General features: G+C 33.8%; 2 protein-coding genes across 7 annotated transcripts in view; one reads left to right on the top strand and one right to left on the bottom strand.

Annotated features, from left to right (window-relative positions):
• LOC128171377 (uncharacterized) overlaps positions 1-24734 on the top strand; it is a 253998-nt gene that overhangs the window by 138130 nt on the left and 91134 nt on the right. For 2 of the 6 annotated variants that reach the window (XM_052837162.1, XM_052837164.1), the window contains 4 exons: positions 16057-16113; positions 17382-17439; positions 20828-22532; positions 23288-23370. In XM_052837162.1, coding sequence (XP_052693122.1) covers positions 20831-22532; positions 23288-23346 — 1761 coding nt within the window. In that variant the 5' untranslated portion in view covers positions 16057-16113; positions 17382-17439; positions 20828-20830 and the 3' untranslated portion in view covers positions 23347-23370. Of the gene's footprint in view, positions 1-15149; positions 15252-16056; positions 16114-17381; positions 17440-20587; positions 22533-23011; positions 23090-23287; positions 23371-24734 lie in introns of those variants that run through there. The other 4 variants (XM_052837161.1, XM_052837165.1, XM_052837160.1 and 1 more) reach the window with 4 other exon arrangements.
• LOC128171392 (uncharacterized) lies at positions 7879-9305 on the bottom strand. The gene has a single exon (XM_052837187.1). The coding sequence runs from the start codon at positions 9146-9148 to the stop codon at positions 7922-7924; it is 1227 nt and encodes a 408-aa protein (XP_052693147.1). The 5' UTR covers positions 9149-9305; the 3' UTR covers positions 7879-7921.

The raw sequence follows: 24734 nt of genomic DNA, 5'->3' as shown, positions 1-24734 counted from the left end.
TTTCATTTTATCTGCCATTTTACCTTATATAAAACACATACAACTAACGAGCAAGCCTAGAGCGCCTAGAGCGCCACGCCATCGCATGGTTCTACTATTTATATTACCTGATCACGTGACTCGAAACCTATTCGAGTTCATGTATGTATAACCGCCGGGCTTGTACCGTATGGGGTATTTTCTGTACCGGGCGATTACTAGGGAATTAGCTCAACACTCGCTGTATTTTCCACATTTATTCCAGTTAATAACACAATTATACAAACAGTTACTCTCCACTCCGTACACATTAAAAAGGGGGAACTCGCTTATTAATAATTCTAACTTAATGTTAACCTACATATGACAGTAAGGGAAAACGTAACGGATTAGACGGACGACTTGTATCTTGACTCTGAACCTCTATATAACTATCGAACTCTGACTCTATTCTCTTGTTCTCTTCAACTCTTTTACAATCATCTCTAAAACATATAATATTATTTTACTGGCGTGACCCTCTAAATAATTGACATGTATAAATCACCAAATCAGAGAATATATTTCTTGATCCTAACTGACCATCGTCAAGGTAAACGCCCATTTATTTTCCTGCGTTAATCCGCTAATTGTTATGTAATTGCATTAACTCACACATTTCTTAGCTGAAACCATTGTCCTTCAATCCTGCCTTTCTAATAAGTATCTTTCCCAAAGCTACACTTGATTACTTTGATGTCCTATTTCTTTGTTGCAGTTAAGACGTTTGATAAACATTAATTTACATTCTATCACATCACAGTCAGGAGGAATTTCACGATAATTAAGAAGGCTAAATAACCTTAATTTACCAACAAGCTAAACTATAGAAAATGTTCGCAACATGTAAAATATACATTTTACATGGTGATATATGTACAAAAACTCATCACGCTCATGATCTCAGATACAGTTGAACGAATGGCAGAGCTTTATCGCCGTGTTTTAATGATAAAACATGCGAGGTGAAAGGTTGTGAATAATGCGTGGTGGGTGGATATGTGTAAAGGGACTGATTATCATGACAACACATTTAACTTAGAGAGAGAGAGAGAGAGAGAGAGAGAGAGAGAGAGAGAGAGAGAGAGAGAGAGGTTAGTTATGCTGAAGAGATTGATAATTTGAGTTATCTCCTTTATAACACTAAGTTATGACATATCCTGTAAATATTTTTAGATGACATGATAGTACTCTGAATCAAATTGGTTTTACTAGCCAGTGTTTTAGCGACTCTTCCATGGTTATTATAATACAAGCTGGCATAGTTATCTTTTTTGTGGTTTATCTATACGATTGTTGTTGTTTGTTTTTTAATCTTTAATTTTCATAGAACAGCTAATGTCTATGTAAAATTTTGGCTTTTTCTTTAGTGTCAAAAATGCTGTGTAATTTAGAATTATTTTGTACAAGGTTCATTTCTTTTATTTCGAAATATCAAGACCAATAAGAATAATAAAAACCTATTCTGAAAGTTAACAAATAGCAATCTTACTTGGAAATATAGAAAGTACTAGTAATCAAGAATTAGCAGTAAGTAATAAAACGCATGTTAAAGGGCATTAGATGTAAACTTAAATGATACTATATGTATTTCATCTTTTCTTTTTTTTTTTTTTTTTTTTTTTTTTTTTTTTTTTTTTTTTTGATGAAGTGTTTATTAGAAAGCCAACTGCTTCTACATACATCACGTACATACATCAGAAATTTTCAAGAACACAAAGTATGTTTAAGAAAGCAACGAAAACAATTACATCAATAATGCATATATAATGAACGTTTACTAAGAGAGAAAAAAAAATACATATTGAGCACCTTTTTTATTGAGAGAGAGAGAGAGAGAGAGAGAGAGAGAGAGAGAGAGAGAGAGCACTTAGAGTGAGTTAATCACAGGGGTCCAAATTTCCCAGTCTGTATTGAACTTATCCATTTCACTTCTTTCTTTTGCACAGAATTGGAATACTTTATATAACTGTTTTAAATCATTCATAAGGGCATTTACTGTTAATTGGTTTTTCTGGCATCTACTTCTGTATATGTATTTTTTTATCAATATGAGTACAATATTGAACGCTTTTGACTTCACATCATCTAAGACACCAAGAATAAAAGTTTTATTATCAAGGACTATTCTAATTCCTTTAGAGTTGCAAACTCTAACAAATTCTGCTAATAAATGTTGTACCCTTGGACATTCCCATAATAAGTGATATATTGTTTCCTCAGCATCTTCACAAAAGGTACATAGATTAGTATCCACTTTACCAATTTTATACATAAAACTGTTTGTAGTTAATATATAATGGTTTATTCTGTACTGCAACCATTGAAATTTAGAGTCTGAGGTAATAATAAAAGGTAAATGAAATATTGAAATCCATTGTTTTTCTGTAAAAACAAAATGTCTACTCCATTTTTCTTTTCCCACTGGTGTTACATTTGTCTGATTTAATATATCATACATTGGCTTTGAACCTTTTTTTGTTAATACAAAGGTTTTAATATTAAATGGTATAAAAGGTTTGAAAACTTCATTTCTAATGAAGTTGTATTTCCTTAGATCTGAAAGTACAGCTTGTCTTACTCCCATATATGTTAAATAATTCATTTGAATACTAAATTTTCTTTTCAACATTTCAAAATCTAAAAAGTTTTCATTTTCATCAAACAAGTCAATTACACATCTAACTCCTTTAGCATACCATGATTTATAAAAAAAAGACTGATTTCCTATCTTAAATTTATTATTGTTCCACAATGGCTGGCAACAATAATCCTGCCATGATTTTACATTTAAGTTATCTTGGATTTCTTTAAAAGCTATGGTAACTTCCTTCCAAAAATCATTTTTTAACGATTCTTGCATTTGCATAATATAATCTGAACCTGTATTTAATAGCTTTTCTAAATTAATAGAATTCTCCAGCAGTGTTTTCCATTTTGAATTATTATCCTTAATTAATCTCCTAATCCAAGTAGACTTTAATCCTTTAATATAGGAATTTATATCAACCATCCTTAACCCACCATGTTCATACTTCTGAGTACATACTTGTCTTTTAATTTTATCACATTTTGAATTCCAAATAAAATTGAATAGAATATTGTTTAATTCTTTTAATGTTTTACTCTGAGGGTTTGGTAAGGCTATAAATAAGTGGTTTAATTGTGAAATTAAAAGAGACTTAACCAGTGTTATCCTTCCAATTGGAGTCAAGTGTCGTTTGCTCCATTGTTCGATTACAGATTTTATCCTAACAAGTTTCTTGTCATAATTAAGTTTTACAATTTTATCTAAATCTACATCATAATATATGCCCAAAAGTTTGAATTGAGTTGTCCATTGAAAATTCATTTCTGAACAGATTTTTTCTTCAGAATATTTTTTACTTCCTATCCACACAATCTGAGTTTTTTCTTGGTTTATTTTAAGACCAGATAATTTATAATAGTCATCTATTTCTTTCATGGTTGCCCTTAATGATTTCTCAGTTCCATCAAGGATTATTGATGTATCATCTGCATATTGTGATATTAAATATTGGGTGTTATTAATTTTGATTCCTGTAATATCTTCATTATTTTTAATTTTAATTGACAATATTTCCGCACATAATAAAAAAATGTAAGGCGATATTGGATCACCTTGTCTGCAGCCTCGTCCAAGTTTAAAAAAGTTTGATAAAATGCCTGCCTGGGACACACAGGACATAACATTACATTGAAAAGTTTTAATCCAGTTACAGATAAATGGGCCAAAATTAAAATAATTGAGTGTATTTTGTATAAATTCCCAAGCAACAGAATCAAATGCTTTCTCAAAATCAATCATAACTAATACCCCTGGAATATAATTATTTTCTGTATAGTTCATCAGATCATAAATCAATCTAATATTTTCCCCTATATATCTTCCAGAGATGAAGCCAGTTTGGTCATTACTGATAATTTTATTTAGAACAGTTTTTATCCTGCTTGCTATACAACCTGACCCAATTTTGTATATAACATTGAGCAATGAGATAGGTCTCCAGTTACCAAGGGAGAATTTACTCTTTCCCTCCTTGGGTATACAAGTTATAATTCCTTGTTTCTGAGTAGATGATAATTCTCCTACTTTATATCCATAATTTAAAGATCTAACAACAAAGGAGCCTAATTTATTCCAAAACATTTTTAAAAATTCAACTGTGAACCCATCACTGCCTGGACTTTTATTGTTTGACATACTATTTAAAACCGAAGAAGCTTCCTTATATGTTATATATCCTTTAATTGATTTTCTTTCATTGTCAGATAATTTAGGGACAGAATAATCTTTTAGAATGTCACTTAGTGAAATATCTGTACTTTCTGTTATCATCAAATTATTTGCATACAAGTTTTTATAAAAATTTTCCAGTTCTTTTAAAATCTCCTCTTGTTTAACTATTTCTATCTGTTCATTATTTTCTGTTAGTATTATCTTTGGAATAATTTTACTAGTATAGTGACGATTTTCTAAATTTAGAAAATAATTAGTTGGTTTTTCTCCCTCATTTATCCATTTAGAGCGTGAACGCACCAAACTACCCATGACCTTATAGTTTCTTATATTTTCTAATTCTTTTTTCTTTTCATTTATTTTATCTATATGTTTTTCATATTCCTTTTCCAATTCTAAAAGCTCTTCTAGTAACCCCTTTTCCTTTTCTGTCCTTTGCTTTTTTAAATAGCTTGCATATGAGATAGTTTTTGATCTAATTTCCATCAACAGTGTCTCCAAAAAAAGCTGGTCGTTAATTGTAAATTGGATTTCACAATCTGGAATATCTAGAATAAACTCTTTTTTGTACACTGGAACTGCATATTGGATTTTAATTTGATTAATATGACAGTTAATACTTTGCACATACTCTAAATCTTTTAAAAGGGAGTTGTTAAATTTCCAAAGGCCACTACCATGTTTAAAATCATTAAACTTTAAAGAGATAAAAACAGGAGAATGATCTGATCTATAGCTTACCATGATATCACTATTTCTAACTTCTTTTATAAGTGAAGCTGAAATAAGAAAAAAGTCTAGACGTGCTTGTTTCAGAGGTGTAGGTTTTCTCCAAGTATACCTCTTGTCATATGGATGAAATTCTCTATATATATCTACTAAACTGTAAGACATCATATGCTCTAAGACCATTTCCCTCGCTTTCGGATTATTAACATGTAAGTAATTATAATAATCTTGACTTGTATCTAATACCAAATTAAAATCTCCAACAATAATCATCTCATCGTTTTGTAATTTGTTAACAATATTGCTCAAATTCTGGTAAAATTCTGGAGAATCCTCATTAGGTCCATACAAACATACTAAGCTTAACTTTCTATTCTCTATTGAGATACTAAGTGCCAATAAATTCCCTGTATTCTCTACTTTGATTTGCTCATGTATTTTGAAATCAAAATTGTTATTAAAGAGAATAGCAACTCCTCTCGATTTCGAAGAAAAGGAATTAAAACAAGCCTCATAACCCCATTCGTTTCTAATATCTTGTTCCATCTCCTCAGTAAAATGTGTGTCTACTAAACATAAGATATTACATTTTTGTTGTCTATAGAATTGAAAAATATCTTTTCTTTTCTTAGCATCATTTAATCCTTGACAATTAACCGAAATGATTTTAATTTCAGCCATTATTAATTACAGGTTTATTAGTATATTTCATTAAGATCTGTAAACACAGACTGGGCAAATATATATGCAAATTATCGGCTCGTAGATCTGCCTTTCCTAGGCGTATATTTTCCAGGATAAGTCTCATTTCAGTAACATGAAAAGAAAGAGAGGGAAAGAAAGAGAGGAAAGAGAAGAGTATGATTAGTTTCTGAGGATATGAGTGCATATTCTATATAGTATTTGGTATTTTTTAGCCGAAAAAGAAAAAAACACGCCAAAATACCTCGACCATATCACTCAGCGACACTATATATTATATATTCTTTATTTGCACAAGACATACATCTTATGGCATAGGTTATTACATTTAAATATAGCAATATTGAAATAATGGTATGGTACATGAACATGATTGTATATAAAATAAAATTTTACTAACAGGCGAAGAAACCAGAGAAATTTTTCTTAATTATCATGAATATTAAAAGCTAGATGGAGATACTTCCCCAAATTACACAGTTCTTTAAAATTTTGAACACTTAATAATTGTATAAATTTGTATACAGAAGGTTTTTTCCAATAATATTTCTTAATATATTTTACTCGGATTTCTCTATACTGCTGACATTTCAAAACAAAATGGAATTCATCTTCAATATCTGAACAAAATTTACATAAGCGTCTTTCTTTTGGTACATTAGTGTGTCGTCCACTTTCAATTGCAAGTCTATGAGATGACAATCTAATTCTTGTAATTTGTTTCTTACATTTAGAAGGTATTGATTTTGTTAAATAATATTGTAATGAAAACTGGTCAATAATATGCTTGTAAAAATAACATCGAGATGAGGAATTAATCTGTTCTACAAGTTGTTGAGTAAAGTGATCAATGATTCTTTGCTTAATTAAAGGAAAATAGGTTTCACAATGTATATACTCCTGTTCATACCATATATGTCCTAGACCTATTTCAAAAAGTTTATTCTTAATTACAGTAACCCAATTTTCAGCAGGTGCCAAAGACGATTCACACTCATTATACAGCATTTTATAACAGGACTGCAAAATACAATTCTGACTTTGTAACAATTTGAACCAAAATTTGAATATTCTAAACAATCGTATAGTTTTCATAGGTAGCCTCCCAGTTTCAAAATATACAAGTGCAGTGTTTGTATTCTTCTTCACACTTAACACAAATTTAATATATTCTAAATGCACTTTTTCTATATCATTTGCAGCATGCATGCCCCATATCTCACAGCCATAATTTAATATACTAGCAATATAAGTATCAAAAATTGACAGCATTGTTTCTGTATTCAGATACAATTGACTTGTTTTTGACTTTAAAGAAAACATGGCTTTTCTCCCTTGGCTCGCCAACTGTTTCTGTGTATTGTTAAACTTTCCATTATATTGTAACAAAAGGCCCAGGTATATAAAGCTATCGACAACCTCAATTGGCTCACCATTTAAATGCCACCTTTCACAATTGAGAATTTTACCACCATTTCTAAAAATGACAATTTTGGTTTTTTGTACATTTACAGTAAGATCCCAGACAGATGTATAAGAATACAATGTATTTAACATTTCTTGAAGCTCATGTGCAGTTTCGGAGAAAATTACCATGTCATCTGCATACATTAAAACAAAAAGATTTAACTCTTGAATTGAACTCTTGACACTAAACCGGACAATTGTAACGAAAAGGAAAATACAGAATATTAGATTAACGATAGTAGACAGAATATTTCCGGCGTACTTAGGTAACACAAAAAGAGATATAAATAAATAATTAATATATTTTAAAAAATAATTAGGTAAATAGAATTGCTGAGATGTATGCGAATTACTTCAGAAAATGTTTTAATTCGAACTTTATAAAGAAAATAAAAATAACACCGGGTAATTATACAAAGAGAAGGGAAATATAAAATGAAAGTTGACGACAATAGACAAAATATTTCCGGCGTACTAAAGGTAGCATAAAAAGATAAATAAAAAAGAAAATAAATTAATAAATAATACTAAGGTAGATGAAAAAAATAAATAATTATGAAAATAAATAAATAAATAAAAAAAATTAATTAATAAATATATAAATAAATAAATGAAAAAAAGAGTTTAAGGAAAACAGTGAAAAAACTCTTAAATTTAACGATATTTACAAATTACATATATGTAATAGTTATTTCTTGTCATTGTATTGGTTGGGTTGTATTTTAACCATATGAAATAACAAGTTCACCCATCCAGAGTATTGGCTACCTCACACAAGTGTTCCTCCATGATTCGCCAGCGGTCCGGACCAAGGTGTCTGGGGCCACTCCAGCGCGTAATGACCACACCCACGTTGTTTATTTGATTTGTTTTCATGTATTGTAGAAGGCGTCGGCCGGCACCGTGCTCCCCGTCATCCCAGAAACTTTCATGAGTTTTCCCCGCAGAATCCACAAACCTATAGACCAGAATACGGTGATCCGCCGCCGCAGAATATGGATCAACACACACCTTTCTGTACAGGTCCTGGACCTCTTCCACCGAGCTAACTTTTACACCCGTTGCCAAAATTTCGGAACCCTTAAGTTTAGTAGGCTGCGTTGAATGTGTGGGTAGTTGTAGGGCATCAATCGCGTCTGGTGTTAGCTGCAAGGCATCCGCCGTCTCAATCTTTGGAACAGTATCTCGGTAATATTCCCCATTGGGTAGGATTAACCGCCCTCGTTCTACCTTTGACTTAATTTTTTGCTCCCGGAGAGAATCTGAGATGGCATATAACCTTTTGCGCTCTTCAAGCACTACAGGTGGGTCTTGGGATGTTATAAAGAATGGTAATTTAACCCTTTGTAGTTTCTTAGCTTTCTGTGCTTGCAGAATCTCGTCTTTCTTGCTTCTGTCTACCAATTTTGCGGTTATTGACACTGGTCTGGAGTTCATCATGCCCTTTACACTGTTCCTGTGAATACGAACAAACGAGACATGCACCCCTAAAACTTCATGAATTAACTGAGGAATGCTTTCTGATAAGTTCTCGCCGGGGGTGTAAGCAAAATTATGAATCAAAATGTTATCCCGCATTGAACGAGAACGTAAATCTGTTACTTCATGTTCGAGGTGGCCCATCTTTCGATCCATCTTGATAATCATCGCACGTAATAAATCGACTTCACCTCGAAGTTGCGCATTTTCAGAACGAATAGAGTGAATCTCATCGTAATTGCATTCCGATTGTTCGGACACATATTTCAGTGATTTGACTACCCCAGAATCCTCATCTTCGATTATAGATTTTATTTTGGTAACATCGTCAACCAAAGATTCATACCTAAAGAGTTTGTGCTTTAAATTGTTTATCGAAGTCTGTAACTCCTGAATACTTTTGTTTACATCTTTGTTTACCTGGCTCGATGAACTCAGTGAACACTGTTCGGATTTTTTAGTGACCCTTTGTTGTTGTTGGTTTGTTGACATTTTCACAAATAAACGTCTTTTCAATATTCAAAATTGTCAAAAACTTTATCCGAAGATGTTCATAACTTACGAATAGGAATTCTGTAAAATCCCAAGTAAATTGCCACTGGAAATCACACTTTTTCGGCTAAAATTTGTCCGGTCAAATTTACGTGGCCATTCCTCAGGTAGCCGGAATCATATCTCAATCTTTTCTTTTTTATTCAAGAAACAAATTTCGATGATACCAAAGTCAATGTTTATGTGTGTTTGTTACAATGTACAATGTACAGCAATAAAAAAAATTCTTAGAATCGCGAAATTTATTAAAATTTCAGATTTACGTATGCAACTGCATGCACTCTATAAATGACTATTATTTAATTTTTTTAAATAGATAATCACTTGGCCGATATTTGTATTCATTGAGAGAGAGAGAGAGAGAGAGAGAGAGAGAGATAAAGATACATGAATTCATTCGTTGTGTAACATCGATAATATGAAAATTTTAGACACTATGTAAAAATCTTACTACTGACCGAGTATAAGCTACAACTATCGGCACTGTGCTATCGATTAGTGCCAAAAAATGGACATAATTAACGCAGATGTCTTATTGAAAGTTACATGCAATCTTACATTTTGAGAAAAAATTGTGAATAATGCTTATGTTTAATTAATTATTTCAAAGATTAAGGTTTATAAAAATCGCATCACAAAATACAACGGTGCGTGTGAACTTACCAAGGGATTTTAATGTGGTGTAGACACGTGTATTTATAAGTGTTTGTCACTTTAACTTATGAAATTCCGAAAACATATTTTATAAACAATTTGTGGAAAGAATGGGCGAGCTGGAACAGATCTGGAAAGTCTAAAACATGCATACATGAAAGGCGATGACTTGATTGAATAGAAGTGTATAGGTTCAGCAAGTGGGGTGGCTTTTGTACTTTGTTGGTCTATCGTATTTGATATATACACTTAATTAGGCGTGTACGGTTATATTTAAACACTGATGAACTTTTGAGCAACAAAGACGATAAATCCAGTGTTATTAGGAAATTTATCAACAAACTGTGTTTATGTCAAATGGTTTTGGAAAAGAGGGTATGGAGCGTAGATATAAACAACTTTTAAAAGAACGAGGTAATTAACGGTCTGTAATATTCTCTCTCTCTCTCTCTCTCTCTCTCTCTCTCTCTCTCTCTCTCTCTCTCTCAAATTTTATTCTTATAAGTAAACATTTATGGAAAGAAATTAAGTCTGATCGATGTAATATATATTCTGCTTTGGAACCTGGGTATTTATTTTACATTTTATAAAAATTAAGCTTGTTTATGTAAAATAATGATATAGTACTTTAGTTAATTAAAACACGCATGATAAAAGCTAAAAATTAAGAGAGAGAGAGAAAAAGAGAGAGAGAGAGAGAGAGAGAGAGAGAGGGATAGAGAGGTAGAAAGAGAATTTCACCAGTTATAGATGCAGACACATCTCCATGCTTGCAGATGATAAAGGGCATAATATACAGGTAAATAATGTGTTATATTTTGTTGAGAAATAATTGATCTGAATACACGTACAGTTTGTATACATGTCAGGACATTTTACATGAATTTCCGTGCTTTGTCTTCTTCTAGAGACGTAAAAATTTCCTCCACCAGCTTTTGGAGCATACTCCAAATAGTACTCAGCGGAAATTATGTGTTTTATTAGAAGAATAAATTAAAAATGCTCCCCAGTTTCGAACCCCCATACTTCACATTTGTATTAAGAGTCAGGGTTAATCTTGTACATGTGTTCTCTCTCTCTCTCTCTCTCTCTCTCTCTCTCTCTCTCTCTCTCTCTCTCTCTCTCTCTCTCTCTCTCTCTCTCTCTTGCTTACGCATGCAGTGTTGATAAGTAAGAAATACCACATAAGTGTGGGGGAGGGCAGGCCCAATCCACCCCCCTCCCCTAATCCGCCCCCGATCCTGAAGCCTGCAAATATTTCTTTGTTTTGAAAGTTGCCTAATTATAGGAAGTAAAGGACGTGTCTTGCGCTGACGATTTTTAAACGATGGCGTGGTTTTAGTTTTAAAAAAATCCAACTTATTAAAGCAGTGTAGTAAAGCTACTAAAAATAGACCTCATGCCCCATTGGCGGATCCAGAGAGGGGGTTCCGGGGGTCGGAACCCCCCCCCCCTTCTCTGGGACATATGAATTTTTTTTTAAACTTCTAATGCATATTTAAAGGCAATTTTTCCCATTTGTAATATAAATACTGTAATTATATCAAATAAATGCTTTAAGAATTGCTTATCTAAAGATTTTCTCACAACGTACCGTAATTTACATGTATTTCTGATATGAAAAACCGTCACTATTTTTTAATCGAAAAAAGTACTCCCCTTCAGCATCCGGTGTTCACTTCCATGAGAAAACATACAGTTTGAACTGACAAGCCATCGAGTAAAACGGCGTTCAAGTACAAACATTCGTTTTACTTTTAAAAGCTGCTTTCAAATGTATTGTTAAGTTAACTAAAGTAATTATAATAAAAAAGTTTTACTTCGTTTCATACTAAAAAAAAAAGAAAGAAAAATACAGAGAAAATTAAACCCGCTTATGCGGGTTATGTTATTTTTCTGGAATGCTAGATACCTTCATACCCACATGAAACACAAAAGAAAGCCTTTTTTGTTTTGTTTCCGAGAATCGGAGGTTATGTTTCAAAAATACCGTGTAAGGGGTTTATATGTAAACCATTATGAAAATGCACAACTTTTCAAAACTTTCCTGAATTTGATCGCATCTATACTAGTGCCGAATGATGTGGCGCACCCAATACAGATGTAACATCAATTAAATTCCCTGGGACGACTATATTGCTTGTACAATTGTATTACACATGTTCCATCTATTCAGCAAATAAACTATTCCAATTTAATTTTTTGTCATATCCTATCATTTAGACCTTTCTTTAAGAAGGCAATCGATAGAAATCAAAATCGATAAATAGTTCAGAGTGTACACATCAAAAACATAAAAAAAATACCCGCCCCCCCCCCCCCCAAAAAAAATTCCTTTTTATAATTATAGCTTGTCGTAATTAGTCTGAATTATTTTTTCTTTCGTAGTGTTTCTTTCTATTTGGCACAGACGCACGTTCTCATGGCTGTAGACTTGTTTTTTTAAGGCTAGAAATTATACAAATCTTCCTTACCTAAACCCAAAACGCTTAATAAATACAGTGCACTCTGATATTAAAATAGATATGAAATAGATATTGACGAAATAACTGTTTTTTAAATTTAGGCATGCAAAACGTTCAAAAGGCCTTGTTTATTGACAAATAATGATTTTTGTACGCAATGATGTTCATCAATTGGAATCCCCCCCCCCCTTTTCCAAATTGCTGGATCCGCCTCTGTACCCCCCCCCCCCCACCCCTTCCTCCGGGAGGAGGGTTGGGGCAAACAAAATAACACACCTTAGGTTAAAAGTTGAAAATTATAATATCTTGGTGATTGTTGCTTATATATGTTTAATGTATATTAATAGCTTTGTTATAATTTATATGTTTAATGTATGCTGTTTCTTAAATAGATTGTGTCTATAATGCGAATAACATTTCTAGCTGTAATTCATAAAAAAAACCCATTATGTCATTCGATTTTTACCGTATATATTTTGCTTTCATTGATTATTTTATTTTGTGCAAAAGTGCGTGTACCGAATGTCCTTGAAATGTTGTTATGTGCTTGTGTTCAGATCAACAAGTGCGATGATTTTGCTGCTGAAATAAACACGATTTCCGGTGTCAGTCAGAATCAGACATTCTGTTATAAACAAACACACTTCTTCGTGACTCAACAGGAACGCTACAGATAGCAGGATTGCCGTCCAAGAGATAATTCTAAAATTTTATTTCACAAACGCATAATGAAATTTAACATGGATTAATGAAACAAAGCACATACAGTGAAACTGACCAGTAAATTCACTTGAATTGTTCTGGCAAACATTTCTGCAAAATATGTAGAAATACAGGATTGCTTTAGAAGTCATCCATGATCTCAAATCAATTTTTACCCCCCCCCCCCCCCGATCCCTCCACCCACCCCTTTACTTTAAAAAATGTTTACTTCGAGTACATACATGTATACGTTAAGTAGTATAAAGATGAAATAAAGTAATAATGAAAACTAAGTTGACCGATTAATACATTTAAAACTAAATATTCGAACAGCCTTTTTCTATTTTTGAAAACCGGTAAATTCATTATCTGGGACCGAAACCATTTGGGGTCGAAATTGCTAGGTGGCGAAACGTCTAAGCATCGCTGTGACGTATGTCGAACAGACGATAGACCGATTTGGGAAGAGGAAAGGAAAGTTTATTTCTATCCGTTTAGATGATTGTTCCCCGTGAAAAAAAGGTTTGTCATATCATATATTCTACAATGTAGTCTACTTCTTCCATATATCATGCCCGTGACAATTTAGGTGAGATAAAACGCGATAGTTTTAAAAATCAACTATGTAAAATGGCTGACCCGGAAACAAACCTTCAAAATCGTGTCATTCATGTACATATGTAAAGTGTTGAAGAAAAAAACTGTTGTAACTTAGTTCAGGTAAGGGAGGAGGGGGTAAGTTGTTTCAATCCAACAGCTCAATGTACTAGTGACAAGACAAGTCGTTTGGTCAGACACAGAACCCCTTTTTAAAAAAAAAAATGTTTATACAGTATATATACGTTTAATAAGTAATATAAAGATGAAATTAATATAAGAATGACTGTATAAATTTTTTTGTTCATCGACAAATGAATCTAAAAACCGCATCGCAAACTTTATGAAAGCCGAATCCAAGTCAGTGGGAGTTTGTATCAAAATATATACTAAGCTAGCAATGAAATTATATTGAATGATTATGTAAAGGGTGAATATATTTACTGGGAATTTACTTAGAGTATACATAGAAGGTGATACTTGATATTTATATTTGCAAATATGTTTCCTTCTATAAACCTGCAGAATAGCGAAAACCGTTCAATAATGTGTGAACTTTTTCTGATCATGCCATCACAATGATAAAGGCACGTGCTTATCGTTTCACAGTTGCATTACTAGCATACACTAACGTCTTTTAATTTCATACATTTTAATACAGGAAAGATTGGTAGCGAACCTTTTACATTAATTTGTAAACAATGAACAGATTGTGTTCTACATCTATATGAATAAATCATGTATAATACATAAAATAGGAAAGGTGACTGGGCGATGAATGTTCATAAAAAAATGTTTTGTTTTTCCTAGACCGTTTTCCTATACTACAAATAATACACATCAATAGTGATCATTAATAGAATGGTGAATATGGTAGGATGTTTTAATAAACTAATTTAATTAAATTAATACATTAATGTATTTGAATATATAATACATTTGTACTGAGAAGAGGGGGCGGGGTCCTTGAAACAAATAATCGACATCATTCTATTTTGATAAGAATAAATTTGTAGGATTACAAAATGAAATGAATTGGCCCACTGTGTGCTTTAATAAAAAATAATATATTTATGCATACATATAATATTCTTTGGATTGACTTTTGAATCTAAACATTATTTTTGTTCAGTCGATAACTTGAGTAACGAAAGGTGTAAACCAGCGTTTTATTCAGAGCACTTTATATGTTGTATGCGTGTATGTAAACCAAACTTGGTTTTCAATACAAAAGAGTTCTACATCATGTCAATCTCGTGTAAATACAATTTCTCTAACTTCAAACGTGCATTATAGCTTAATTATGTAGTTTATTTTCAACACAGCATGACCACGTGTGATGATTTAAAACACTTTATCAATATAAATAAAATGTGTTTTTGACTTTCCTTCCGCTTTAAGTATTGTACCTTGATATTTCAAATACTCAGATAAACAGTCCCATCTAGTTTGAGATAACGAAGTTTGACTGTATTTTATATTTAAACTCTTTTAAAAACGGGCTAAAATACAGACGTTATCAGTTTCAGAGAGCAGTGATACGGAATCGGAAAACCACAGTGTGGTGATCCGGAAACTCAGATCAAACTGTGAAATTGACAGTATCAAGGAAGAAAAACTGATGGGTATATAATATGTATATTTACATTCCACATATATTTTGCATGTAAAGCTACTGCAGATATAGCACCATAACACAGACAGGGTACTAAAAGGTTAAATCACGAGTTTTAATTGTGACGTCACAAACGTTGAACGCTGTTAAGTGCAACGTCACAAACGAAAATCAAAGATCACGCTTGTGGCTGTTACTGTGGCTCTTCCATTAATTTGAACTTACCCATAGGAGAATACAGTAATTTTGAGGTATAAGGCATGAAGGTAAAAAAATGTAAATATAAGCATTAAATCCTTATTCTAACGCGCGTTATTCAATTTGTATGCACACACTGTTGCAGTTATGAGACTATATCTTTCAAAAAATAAGGATTCAATACTTAAATATAGGTATGTAATATGTATATATCATCCATTTTAGTTTGGATTTGTCATCCCCACTCCTGTAATAATCCAGACATGCAGTTGGTTTTTTATTTCAATTTTAAAGAAAAGGTTAAGAAAACAATTAAGAAAAGAATCAGACAAAATATATACAAAAATGAACAAAAAAAATAATATTTGAAATATTAAGCATTGTATCATATTAATGTATTTATTAAATCTTGCACTTGTGCGGGATATCATCAAGTACTAGAATGTAACAGTTGATGGTCTCTTTACAGGTTCCCTGTGTCTGACTGTCGACTGATAGGTTATACCAGTCTGTAGAATGTAACAGTTGATGGTCTCTTTACAGGTTCCCTGTGTCTGACTGTTGACTGATAGGTTATACCAGTCTGTAGTATGTAACAGTTGATGGTCTCTTTACAGGTTCCCAGGTTGTGTCTAACTGTGCTGTTGACTGAGAGGTCAAAGAGAATATATGTGGTATAGTATTCATGTAATATTACCATGTTCATGTAACTATTCTATGTATTTTTAGGTCACCTGAGTCACTCAGGAGACCCATTGCTATCTCACGTTTGTCGTCGTGTGTCATTCATAGACATTTCAGTATACATCTTTTAAATGGGTATGAGGGCAGTGGTCATTGTGTTAGTCCTGGGGTAAGAACTGTTGCCCGAAACCATAGGCGGAGGTCAACGGAGGTGTGAATTGTATTTTGATAGCAATTATAGTCTGTTCTTTACATGGGGTAAAGACACAACTGCATTTTATCCATGTTTTATAACCACATTATAAAAAGTTACATTCTGTATTTCATAGATGAATTATAAATAAGAACAAACTGAAGATATGTGTCACATTTGAAAAACAGTGTTTCAATCCAATCAGACAGAAGGCAAATCCTGTGTCGGCCCTCATTTCTATAACTATGTTATGGTGATGTGTGTGTGGAGAGAGAGAGAGAGAGAGAGAGAGAGAGAGAGAGAGAAAGAAAGAGAGGAGAGAGAGAGAGAGAATAAACATAGATTGAAGGTACATGTTTGAGAGTAAGCAGTAATTAATATAGTAAATTAATATAGTAAATGTAGATTTTTACAAGTTTGAGAAAAGGTTAATAAAGCAACTAAGAAAAAAATCAGACACTATGTTTACATAAATAAACCAAAAAATATGGATCAACATATAATTATACCCCCGCTCCGAAGGAGAGGGGGTATACTGTTTTACCCTTGTGTGTCTGTCTATCCGTCTGTCTGTCTGTCTGTCCGTCCGTAACAAAAATTTCTGTCAAATTTATCTCAGCAACAATTTATCGCAGATGCTTGAAATTTTTACACAGTGTTTGTTAAGGCATGCCATATCACAGGATATATTTTTGTACCAATCGAACGTCAACTTCCTGTTAAATGACGACTTTGCTTATTTTTTAACCAAAATTTTCAAACAAATTTTCGTCAAAGATTTCTCAGCAGCTATTAATCGCAGATGCTTGAAATTTTAACACACTATTTGTTTAGGCACGCCATATTATGGGATATATTTCTGTACCAATCGGATGCCAGCTTTCTGTTAAATGTCGACTTTGCTTATTTTGCTATTTACATCAGAGCGGAGGTATCACTAGTGAGCATTGGCTCACAGATATCTTGTGAAGCATTGTATCATATAAATGTATGTAATATTAAATCCCGCAATTGCACGGGCTATCAACAAGTACTAGAATGTAACAGTTGATGGTCTCTTTACAGGTTCCCAGGCTGTATTTGACTGCGTGTTGACTGAAAGATCAAAGAGAGAATATATGTGGTATAGTATTCATGTAATATCACCATGTTCATGTAGCTATACTCTGTATTATTAGGTCACCTGAGTCACTCAGGAGACCCATTGCTATCTCACGTTTGTCGTCGTGTGTCATTCATAGACATTTTACATGTAGTATACATCTTTTAAATGGGTACGAGGGCAGTGGTCATTGTGTTAGTACTGGGATAAGAACTGTTTCTCGAGAGCATAGGCCGAGGTCAACATCAACTTCTTACCCAGGAACTGACAATATAACTATTGCCCACATTCCCATTTGATTATTGATGTGTTAGACGAGGAGAAACATACCTTTGTGGTAATATCAGGGCTGATTTATCTAGGGGGGGGGGGGCAGTCAAAAATTAACCAGGGTTAAGGGAATAGCAAAGCATGGGACATAAGCCAGTAATTAACATGTATACACTGGTGGGTTCCCATTTTGCACAAATTTGAGGATTAGGTGTGAATTGTATTTTGATAGCAATTAAAGAAAGTAATAATGAGAGAGAGAGAGAGAGAGAGAGAGAGAGAGAGAGAGAGAGAGATTACATGTCTAAGAAAAGATACATATGTTTAACAGAGTAAGTAAGTCAGAGAAAAGAGAGAGTGAGAGAGAGACTACATGTCTGAGAGAATAAGTAAGATGCACATGTTTACATGTATAAGAGCAAGTATCAGAGAGAGAGAGAGAGAGAGAGAGAGAGAGAGAGAGAGAGAGAGAGAGAGAGAGAGAGAGAGAGAGAGAGAGAGAGAGAGCAAACAGACATGTTATACAGAGCAATAAATATTAAATGATAGATACGGAACAACAAGAGTAAGGGAGTAAGAGACAAAGTTTGGTTGAGTTCATCTGAAAGAGAGAGAGAGAGATAGAGAGAAGAGAGGGGTGATAGAAAACAAGATTACATGTTAGAAGAGAGAGAGAGAGAGGTTTGGTAGTGAAAGTGTGAGGGATAGAGAGAACAGTTAGAAAGCAAGAGAACAGATTTAATGAGAGATAAGAAGTACATGTTTAGCTGTAAAATCATGAGATAGTGAGAGAAAGTAATAATACAAGAATGAAATTGATTACATGTCTGAGAGAAATAGAATGATGCATATGTTTAACAGAGTAAGTCAGAGAAGAGAGAGAGAGAGAGAGAGAGAGAGAGAGAGAGAGAGAGAGAGAGAGAGAGAATGTCTGAGAAAAATAGTTAGATGCACATGTTTACATACTAAGTCTGTGAGTAAGAAACAGAGACTACATGTCTGAGAGAATAAGATGCACATGTTTACATGTATAAGAGTAAGTCACAAGAGAAAGAGAGAGAGAGAGAGAGACTACATGTCTGAGAGAATAAGATGCACATGTTTACATGTATAAGAGTAAGTCACAAGAGAGAGAGAGAGAGAGAGAGAGAGAGAGACTACATGTCTGAGAGAATAAGATGCACATGTTTACATGTATAAGAGTAAGTCACAAGAAAGAGAGAGAGAGAGAAAGAAAGACTACATGTCTGAGAATAAAAAAATATGCGGACAAGTGAATATTGCTGGCCAATTGTCCGACTGGACAAGTGCATTTTTTATGTAAAGAAATCTCCAAAAGAAAGTTTTGTGATAAGTTTATCGATTAGTTATTTTGAATTTCGATCCCGACATCAAATTGCAATGCAATTGAGTTACTCTTGATCGGGATTGAAGTTCACTAATTTCAAACAACTTTCAAGGTGTGGATCTTAGTTCTTACAAAGTACCAAACACATATGTTAAGAAAAAGAAAGGACGAAAAGGTAGCAAAGATAAAGGATTATGGAAAGAAATGTAACTTATTTTAGGTTTCATTCATCATTGATAGACTATGATGACTTTCCATGTTTAGTTTAAAAAACAGCTGAGAAATCAATATAACAGTTACATGTATTTTTAAACCTGATGCTAAATTTAAAATGTCTTGTAATTTGCCATGACAAAGCTACAGCTGACAATTCATGTTTAATGTTACAGTATATGGAACAAATACATGTACATATAGGAAAGACACTTTAAGTTTCCATTTAAAAAGTCAGGTTATTAATTATAGCTAGAGTAATCAAAAAATGATTTTATTTTAGTAATAGAGTACTGTAGTTTTCAAGTTGACAATATTTGATCTTTAATATTGAAAATTTTTCGGACAAGTGAAGTTGAAGTTCGGACAAGTAAATGTTTTGGTCACTTGTCCGAATTGACAAGTAGGAAAAAAAGTTAATGTAGAGCCCTGAGTAAGATGCACATGTGTACATGTAAAAGAGTAAGTATCTGAGAGAGAGAGAGAGAGAGAGAGAGAGAGAGAGAGAGAGAGAGAGAGAAAGACTACATGTCTGAGAGAATAAGTAAGATGCACATGTTTACATAAAAGATAGAAAGTGTTTACATGTTTATTTATGAAATAATGAAAGACAGAGGCTTAGAGAAAGAATGTAAAATTAGAGATAGTGAATGAAGGAGTAATAATGTGAGAGAGAGAGAGAGAGAGACAAACAGAGAGAGAGAGAGATTACATGTCTAAGAGAAATAGAAAGATGCATATGTTTAACAGAGAGTAACTCAGAGAGAAAAAGAGAGAGGAATTACAATAGTAAGATGCACATGTTTATAAGAATAGGTCAGAGAGAGAGAGAGAGAGAGAGATTACATCTTTGAGAGTAAGATATATTTAGTACATGTACATGTTTAATGTAGTTTGTCTGAAAGACAGAAATAGATAGAAAGAGAGAGCAAAAATACATGTTTAGAAGAGAAATCTGAGGAGACAGAGAAAAAGCATGTGTTAGAAAAAAAAAATCAGAGAGAGAGGAGGAATAAGATCGATCGATCGATAGAGAGAGAGAGAGAGAGAGAGAGAGAGAGAGAGAGAGAGAGAGAGAGAGAGAGAGAGAGGCCAAGAATGCATGTTTAGTATTGAAATTGTGAGAAACAGAGATTGAGAGAAAGAAATAGAAAGAGCAGGAGTACATGTTAGGTAAATTGAGACAGTAAATACCCGGTAATTGAATTAACTTAATTGTGATGTGTACTCTACATCTTATTTTTTTTTCTCTCTGACTTTGTCTGCTAGATAATCATATAGTACACTTTCTCAATTATGTACACATCCAAGGGATAAAGAGAGAGAGAGAGAGAGAGAGAGAGAGAGAGGAGAGAGAGAGCGAGAGAGAGCACCTCTTTCTCACTCAGCAATCTTATGTTGTATTTTTCTACTGGTTGAGTGTCTCTATAATCAGAACCAGAATAATAGACCGTCAATTATCCAAGTAGAGAAAATATATTAATCTTTAAAAAACCCAAATATATTTCTTTTAAAATTTGACATTGAATGTTTATACAAACAATAATAATCCTAAAACTCTTTATTTTCATTGAACAGGTTATGACCCAGACCGCCCACATCATGGACACAGCAAGCTCCCAATACACCACAGCAAGCTCCCTGTACAAAGTACATCAATGTTCTAAGTGTCCGGGGGACACAGCGTACCATTGTGTATCGTGTCCATGTGATCTGTGTCCCCAGTGTAAAGAGAACCATGTAAAAGATCTCCAAACAATAGACCATGATGTTGTGTCACACCGTGATAAAATCAACTACATCCCAACACAAGAGATCTGTGTGAGACATCCTAGCCATGTTTATACAAAGTACTGTGAACCTTGTCAAGTTCCTGCCTGTAATAATTGCCAAACACATAGAAAACACAAGAAGATAAATGTTAAAACAGCCTATAAAACAAAGCGACAACAACACAGAGGAACCATTCACACCATCAGAAGTGAGGCTCTCTTTTACAGACCTGTTCTCCTGACAGGAATCAAAGCTGATGTCAAAACCTGTCACACAGAATTCTCCCCCCTTCAATCAGAGATGTTAACAAAGGCCCAGAGACTGAAGGAACTCATTAACTATGTGGTATATGATCTATTGAACAATGTGTTATGTTACTTTGATTTCAAACACAGATGTAAAAAACAGAAGATAGAAATGATCAGACATATTGTCAGACTAAGGAGATATGAACACAGATATGTACAGCCAGCATTCACATTCAGTGCGCTACAATTCCTCTCCTTCACAAAGACAGCCCTCCCCCAGATACATCTTACACTCCACACCAGCCAGCTCTCCATGACTGAGTCACTCAACAAGGAGGATGTGATGGAGTCACTGAGTGCAATCCAAATCACAGAGAGAGGAAACCGACGCGTAGGAAACCAGTGTCTGCTGAAACTGACGTCTGGTGCTGAGCTCCATCAATCTCTCACACTGACAGGTGTTGATCGTTGTTTACACATTTCCTGTGTGACATCAGACCGGGTCTGGGTCAGTGGTATAAACAATCTCATGTTGACAGACACAACAGGTGTCCCTCTACATCGTGTGGAGGATTCATGTAGTTATATACATGGATTACACACAGTGAACAGTGAGAGTGAACTGATTTATATAGATAGGAGACATAACATCAACAAACTGTCAAAGGATATGAAAACAACCACCACATTTATAGAGACAACAGACTTTACATGGAGACCACAGTGTGTGTACTGGTCCCCGTCCACTGGGGATCTACTGGTCGCGATGTGTGACTATGATACAAAGACAGGCAAGGTAACAGGCAAGGTAACCCGGTACAACCAGAGTGGACAACTCACACAAACCATACAGAACGACAACACAGGACGGCGACTGTATAGTATACCTAGCTATATAACAGAGAACAACAATGGGGATGTCGTGGTGTCTGATGATGAGTCTTATGCTGTAGTGGTGACAGAGCGTGGAGGAAGACATCGTTTCTCCTACACAGGACCTCCATCAGGATCACGACTATATTCTATAGGAATCTGTACTGACGCGCTGTCACACATCCTGGTGTGTGATGGTAGAACCAACACAGTACAGATGATAAATAAGGACGGTCGGTTCCTGTCACATCTACTGACAGAATCACAAGAGATGCGTTTACCATTGAGCCTGAGTTATGATGTCAACACTCACCGTCTCTGGGTCGGATCATTGTACAACGACAAGGTGTATGTCTACAGGTATATCACCAGACAGGACGCTCTGACAGGTAAGTCTGAGTCATTATCATTCACATAAATTAGATATAGATAACTAAGACACACAGTCCGTGTTAATTATCAGTCAATAAGATACATGTAAGACATGTTTATCTGTGTGATTGTTTGTCAATATAAACAACTCATTGTTACAGGGTTAGCTGTATCTACCAGTCATTGGGATTCAGTGTTTATCTAAAATAAACAGAAATTAGATACATTATTTTATTAATTAAATGTACAGTTACTTGTCATTGTATTTAGTGAATAGAAATAGCAGGTTGCTGTATTTAATTATGAAATATATAGAGTGACACGTGTATTTGTAATCAGTTATTTTGTGACATGTTAATTGACTTAACTTAATTATTTAGATAAATATTAAAGCAAGTGTCATGGTAATCAGGTTAAAGTTTTAATGTGTAGATGTAGCTCTATCATTACATATACTGTATGTATTAATTAACAGCTAATTAATGACTTGTTGTAGATGAACACAGACCCCGTCCGGATGGAGACATCAGATACAGGACACCTCGTCACAACACAACTCATCAACTAAACGAAAGTAAAACTCACTGACGCATGTATTTGTAATCAGTTGTTTTGTTACATGTATGTTAATTGACCTAATTTAATTAATTAGACAAATAATAAAGCAAGTATCATGGTAATCAGGTTAAAGTTTTAATTTGTAGATGTAGCTCTATAATTACATATAATGTATGTAATTAATAATTAACAGCTAATTAATGTCTTGTTGTAGATGAACACAGACCCCGTCCTGATGAGGACGCCATGTCCAGCTCAACACCAGCCGTATAATGGAGATAGCTGGGATATTGACAGGTTGTAAATGTTTCTGTACAAATCTAGTCTGCTCTCAAAACCACACATGTTGTTTGTCACTTTGTTCAACATCTGCAGCTGAAATTGAGCTGTGTATAATTCACATGGACTGTAATACTGACTCCTGTTTATTTCACACTTTGTGATCATCCAAACATGGCTGTCTGTTGCTGAGTGAGAAACATCATGTTATACAAGTTTTATTTTCTGAATGTGGAATATTAAAAAACAAATAATAACTAAACAATTAAACATTGTAAATGTTGGATGTTTATCAATTGTAAATGTATCTTTGTTTTGCTAATTGTGCCATTATTATACCCCATGTAATGGAATTGTTAGAGAATAATGATTTCAACCTATGTCAGTCAGTCCTGGATTTTAAGCAAAACATATATTATAATTTATAAAACAGCTGCACAGAAATTTATCATGTTTAATATGAAACTTCTAAGGTATTTAGGACACAACGTGTAGATGTGCTAATTACTAGGGAGTTCTGATTTATTTATCTTTCTGGGAATTTTACCTCCATGGAACTTAGTTTGTTGTCCAAATGTTGAATTTAGCAATGATTTTTAGGTCACCTGAGTCACTCAGGTGACTTATTGCAATTGGTCTTCGTCCGTCGTCGTGCGTTAACAATTTTACATTTTTAACTTCTTCTTGAAAACTACCAGGCCAATCGTTACCATTTTTGGTGTGAAGCATCTCTATGGTAAGAAGAATCTAAATTGTTAAATTTATGGCTCTACCACCCCTGGGGTGCCACAGGTGGGGCCAAATATGCCAAAAAAGCCTAATTTTCAAAAATCTTCTTCTCTATACTCCCACGCATGTGAGGAAAAAACTGGTTGCATGGTTATGATGTCCATGAGGCCCTCTACCAAAATTGTGAAATTTATGGCCCCTGGGTCAGGGGTTCTGGCTCTAGGGTGGGGCCAATATGGCCATATAGTAAAAATGTATTAAATCTTAGAAAATCTTCTTCTCTACTATCATATATGTTTGTTAAAAACTAAATGCATGATAATGATGTCCATGAAACCCTCTACCAAAATTGTGAAATTCATGACCCCTGGGTCAGGGGTTCAGTCTCTAGGGTGGGGCCAATATGGCCATATAGTAAAAATGTATTAAATCTTAGAAAATCTTCTTCTCTACTCCAATATATATTTGTTAAAAACTAAATGCATGGTTATGATGTCCATGAAGCCCTCTACCAAAATTGTGAAATTCATGACCCCTCAGTCAGGGTTTCAGGCTCTAGGGTGAGGCCAATATGGCCAAATAGTAAAAATGTATTAAATCTTAGAAAATCTTCTTCTCTACTCCCATATATATTTGTTAAAAACCAAATGCAT

This window comes from Crassostrea angulata, chromosome 2 (assembly GCF_025612915.1).
Source record: "Crassostrea angulata isolate pt1a10 chromosome 2, ASM2561291v2, whole genome shotgun sequence".
Lineage (NCBI taxonomy): Eukaryota > Metazoa > Mollusca > Bivalvia > Ostreida > Ostreidae > Magallana > Magallana angulata.
Note: the sequence above shows the minus strand (reverse complement) of the source record. Positions and strands in the feature narration are given on the sequence as shown.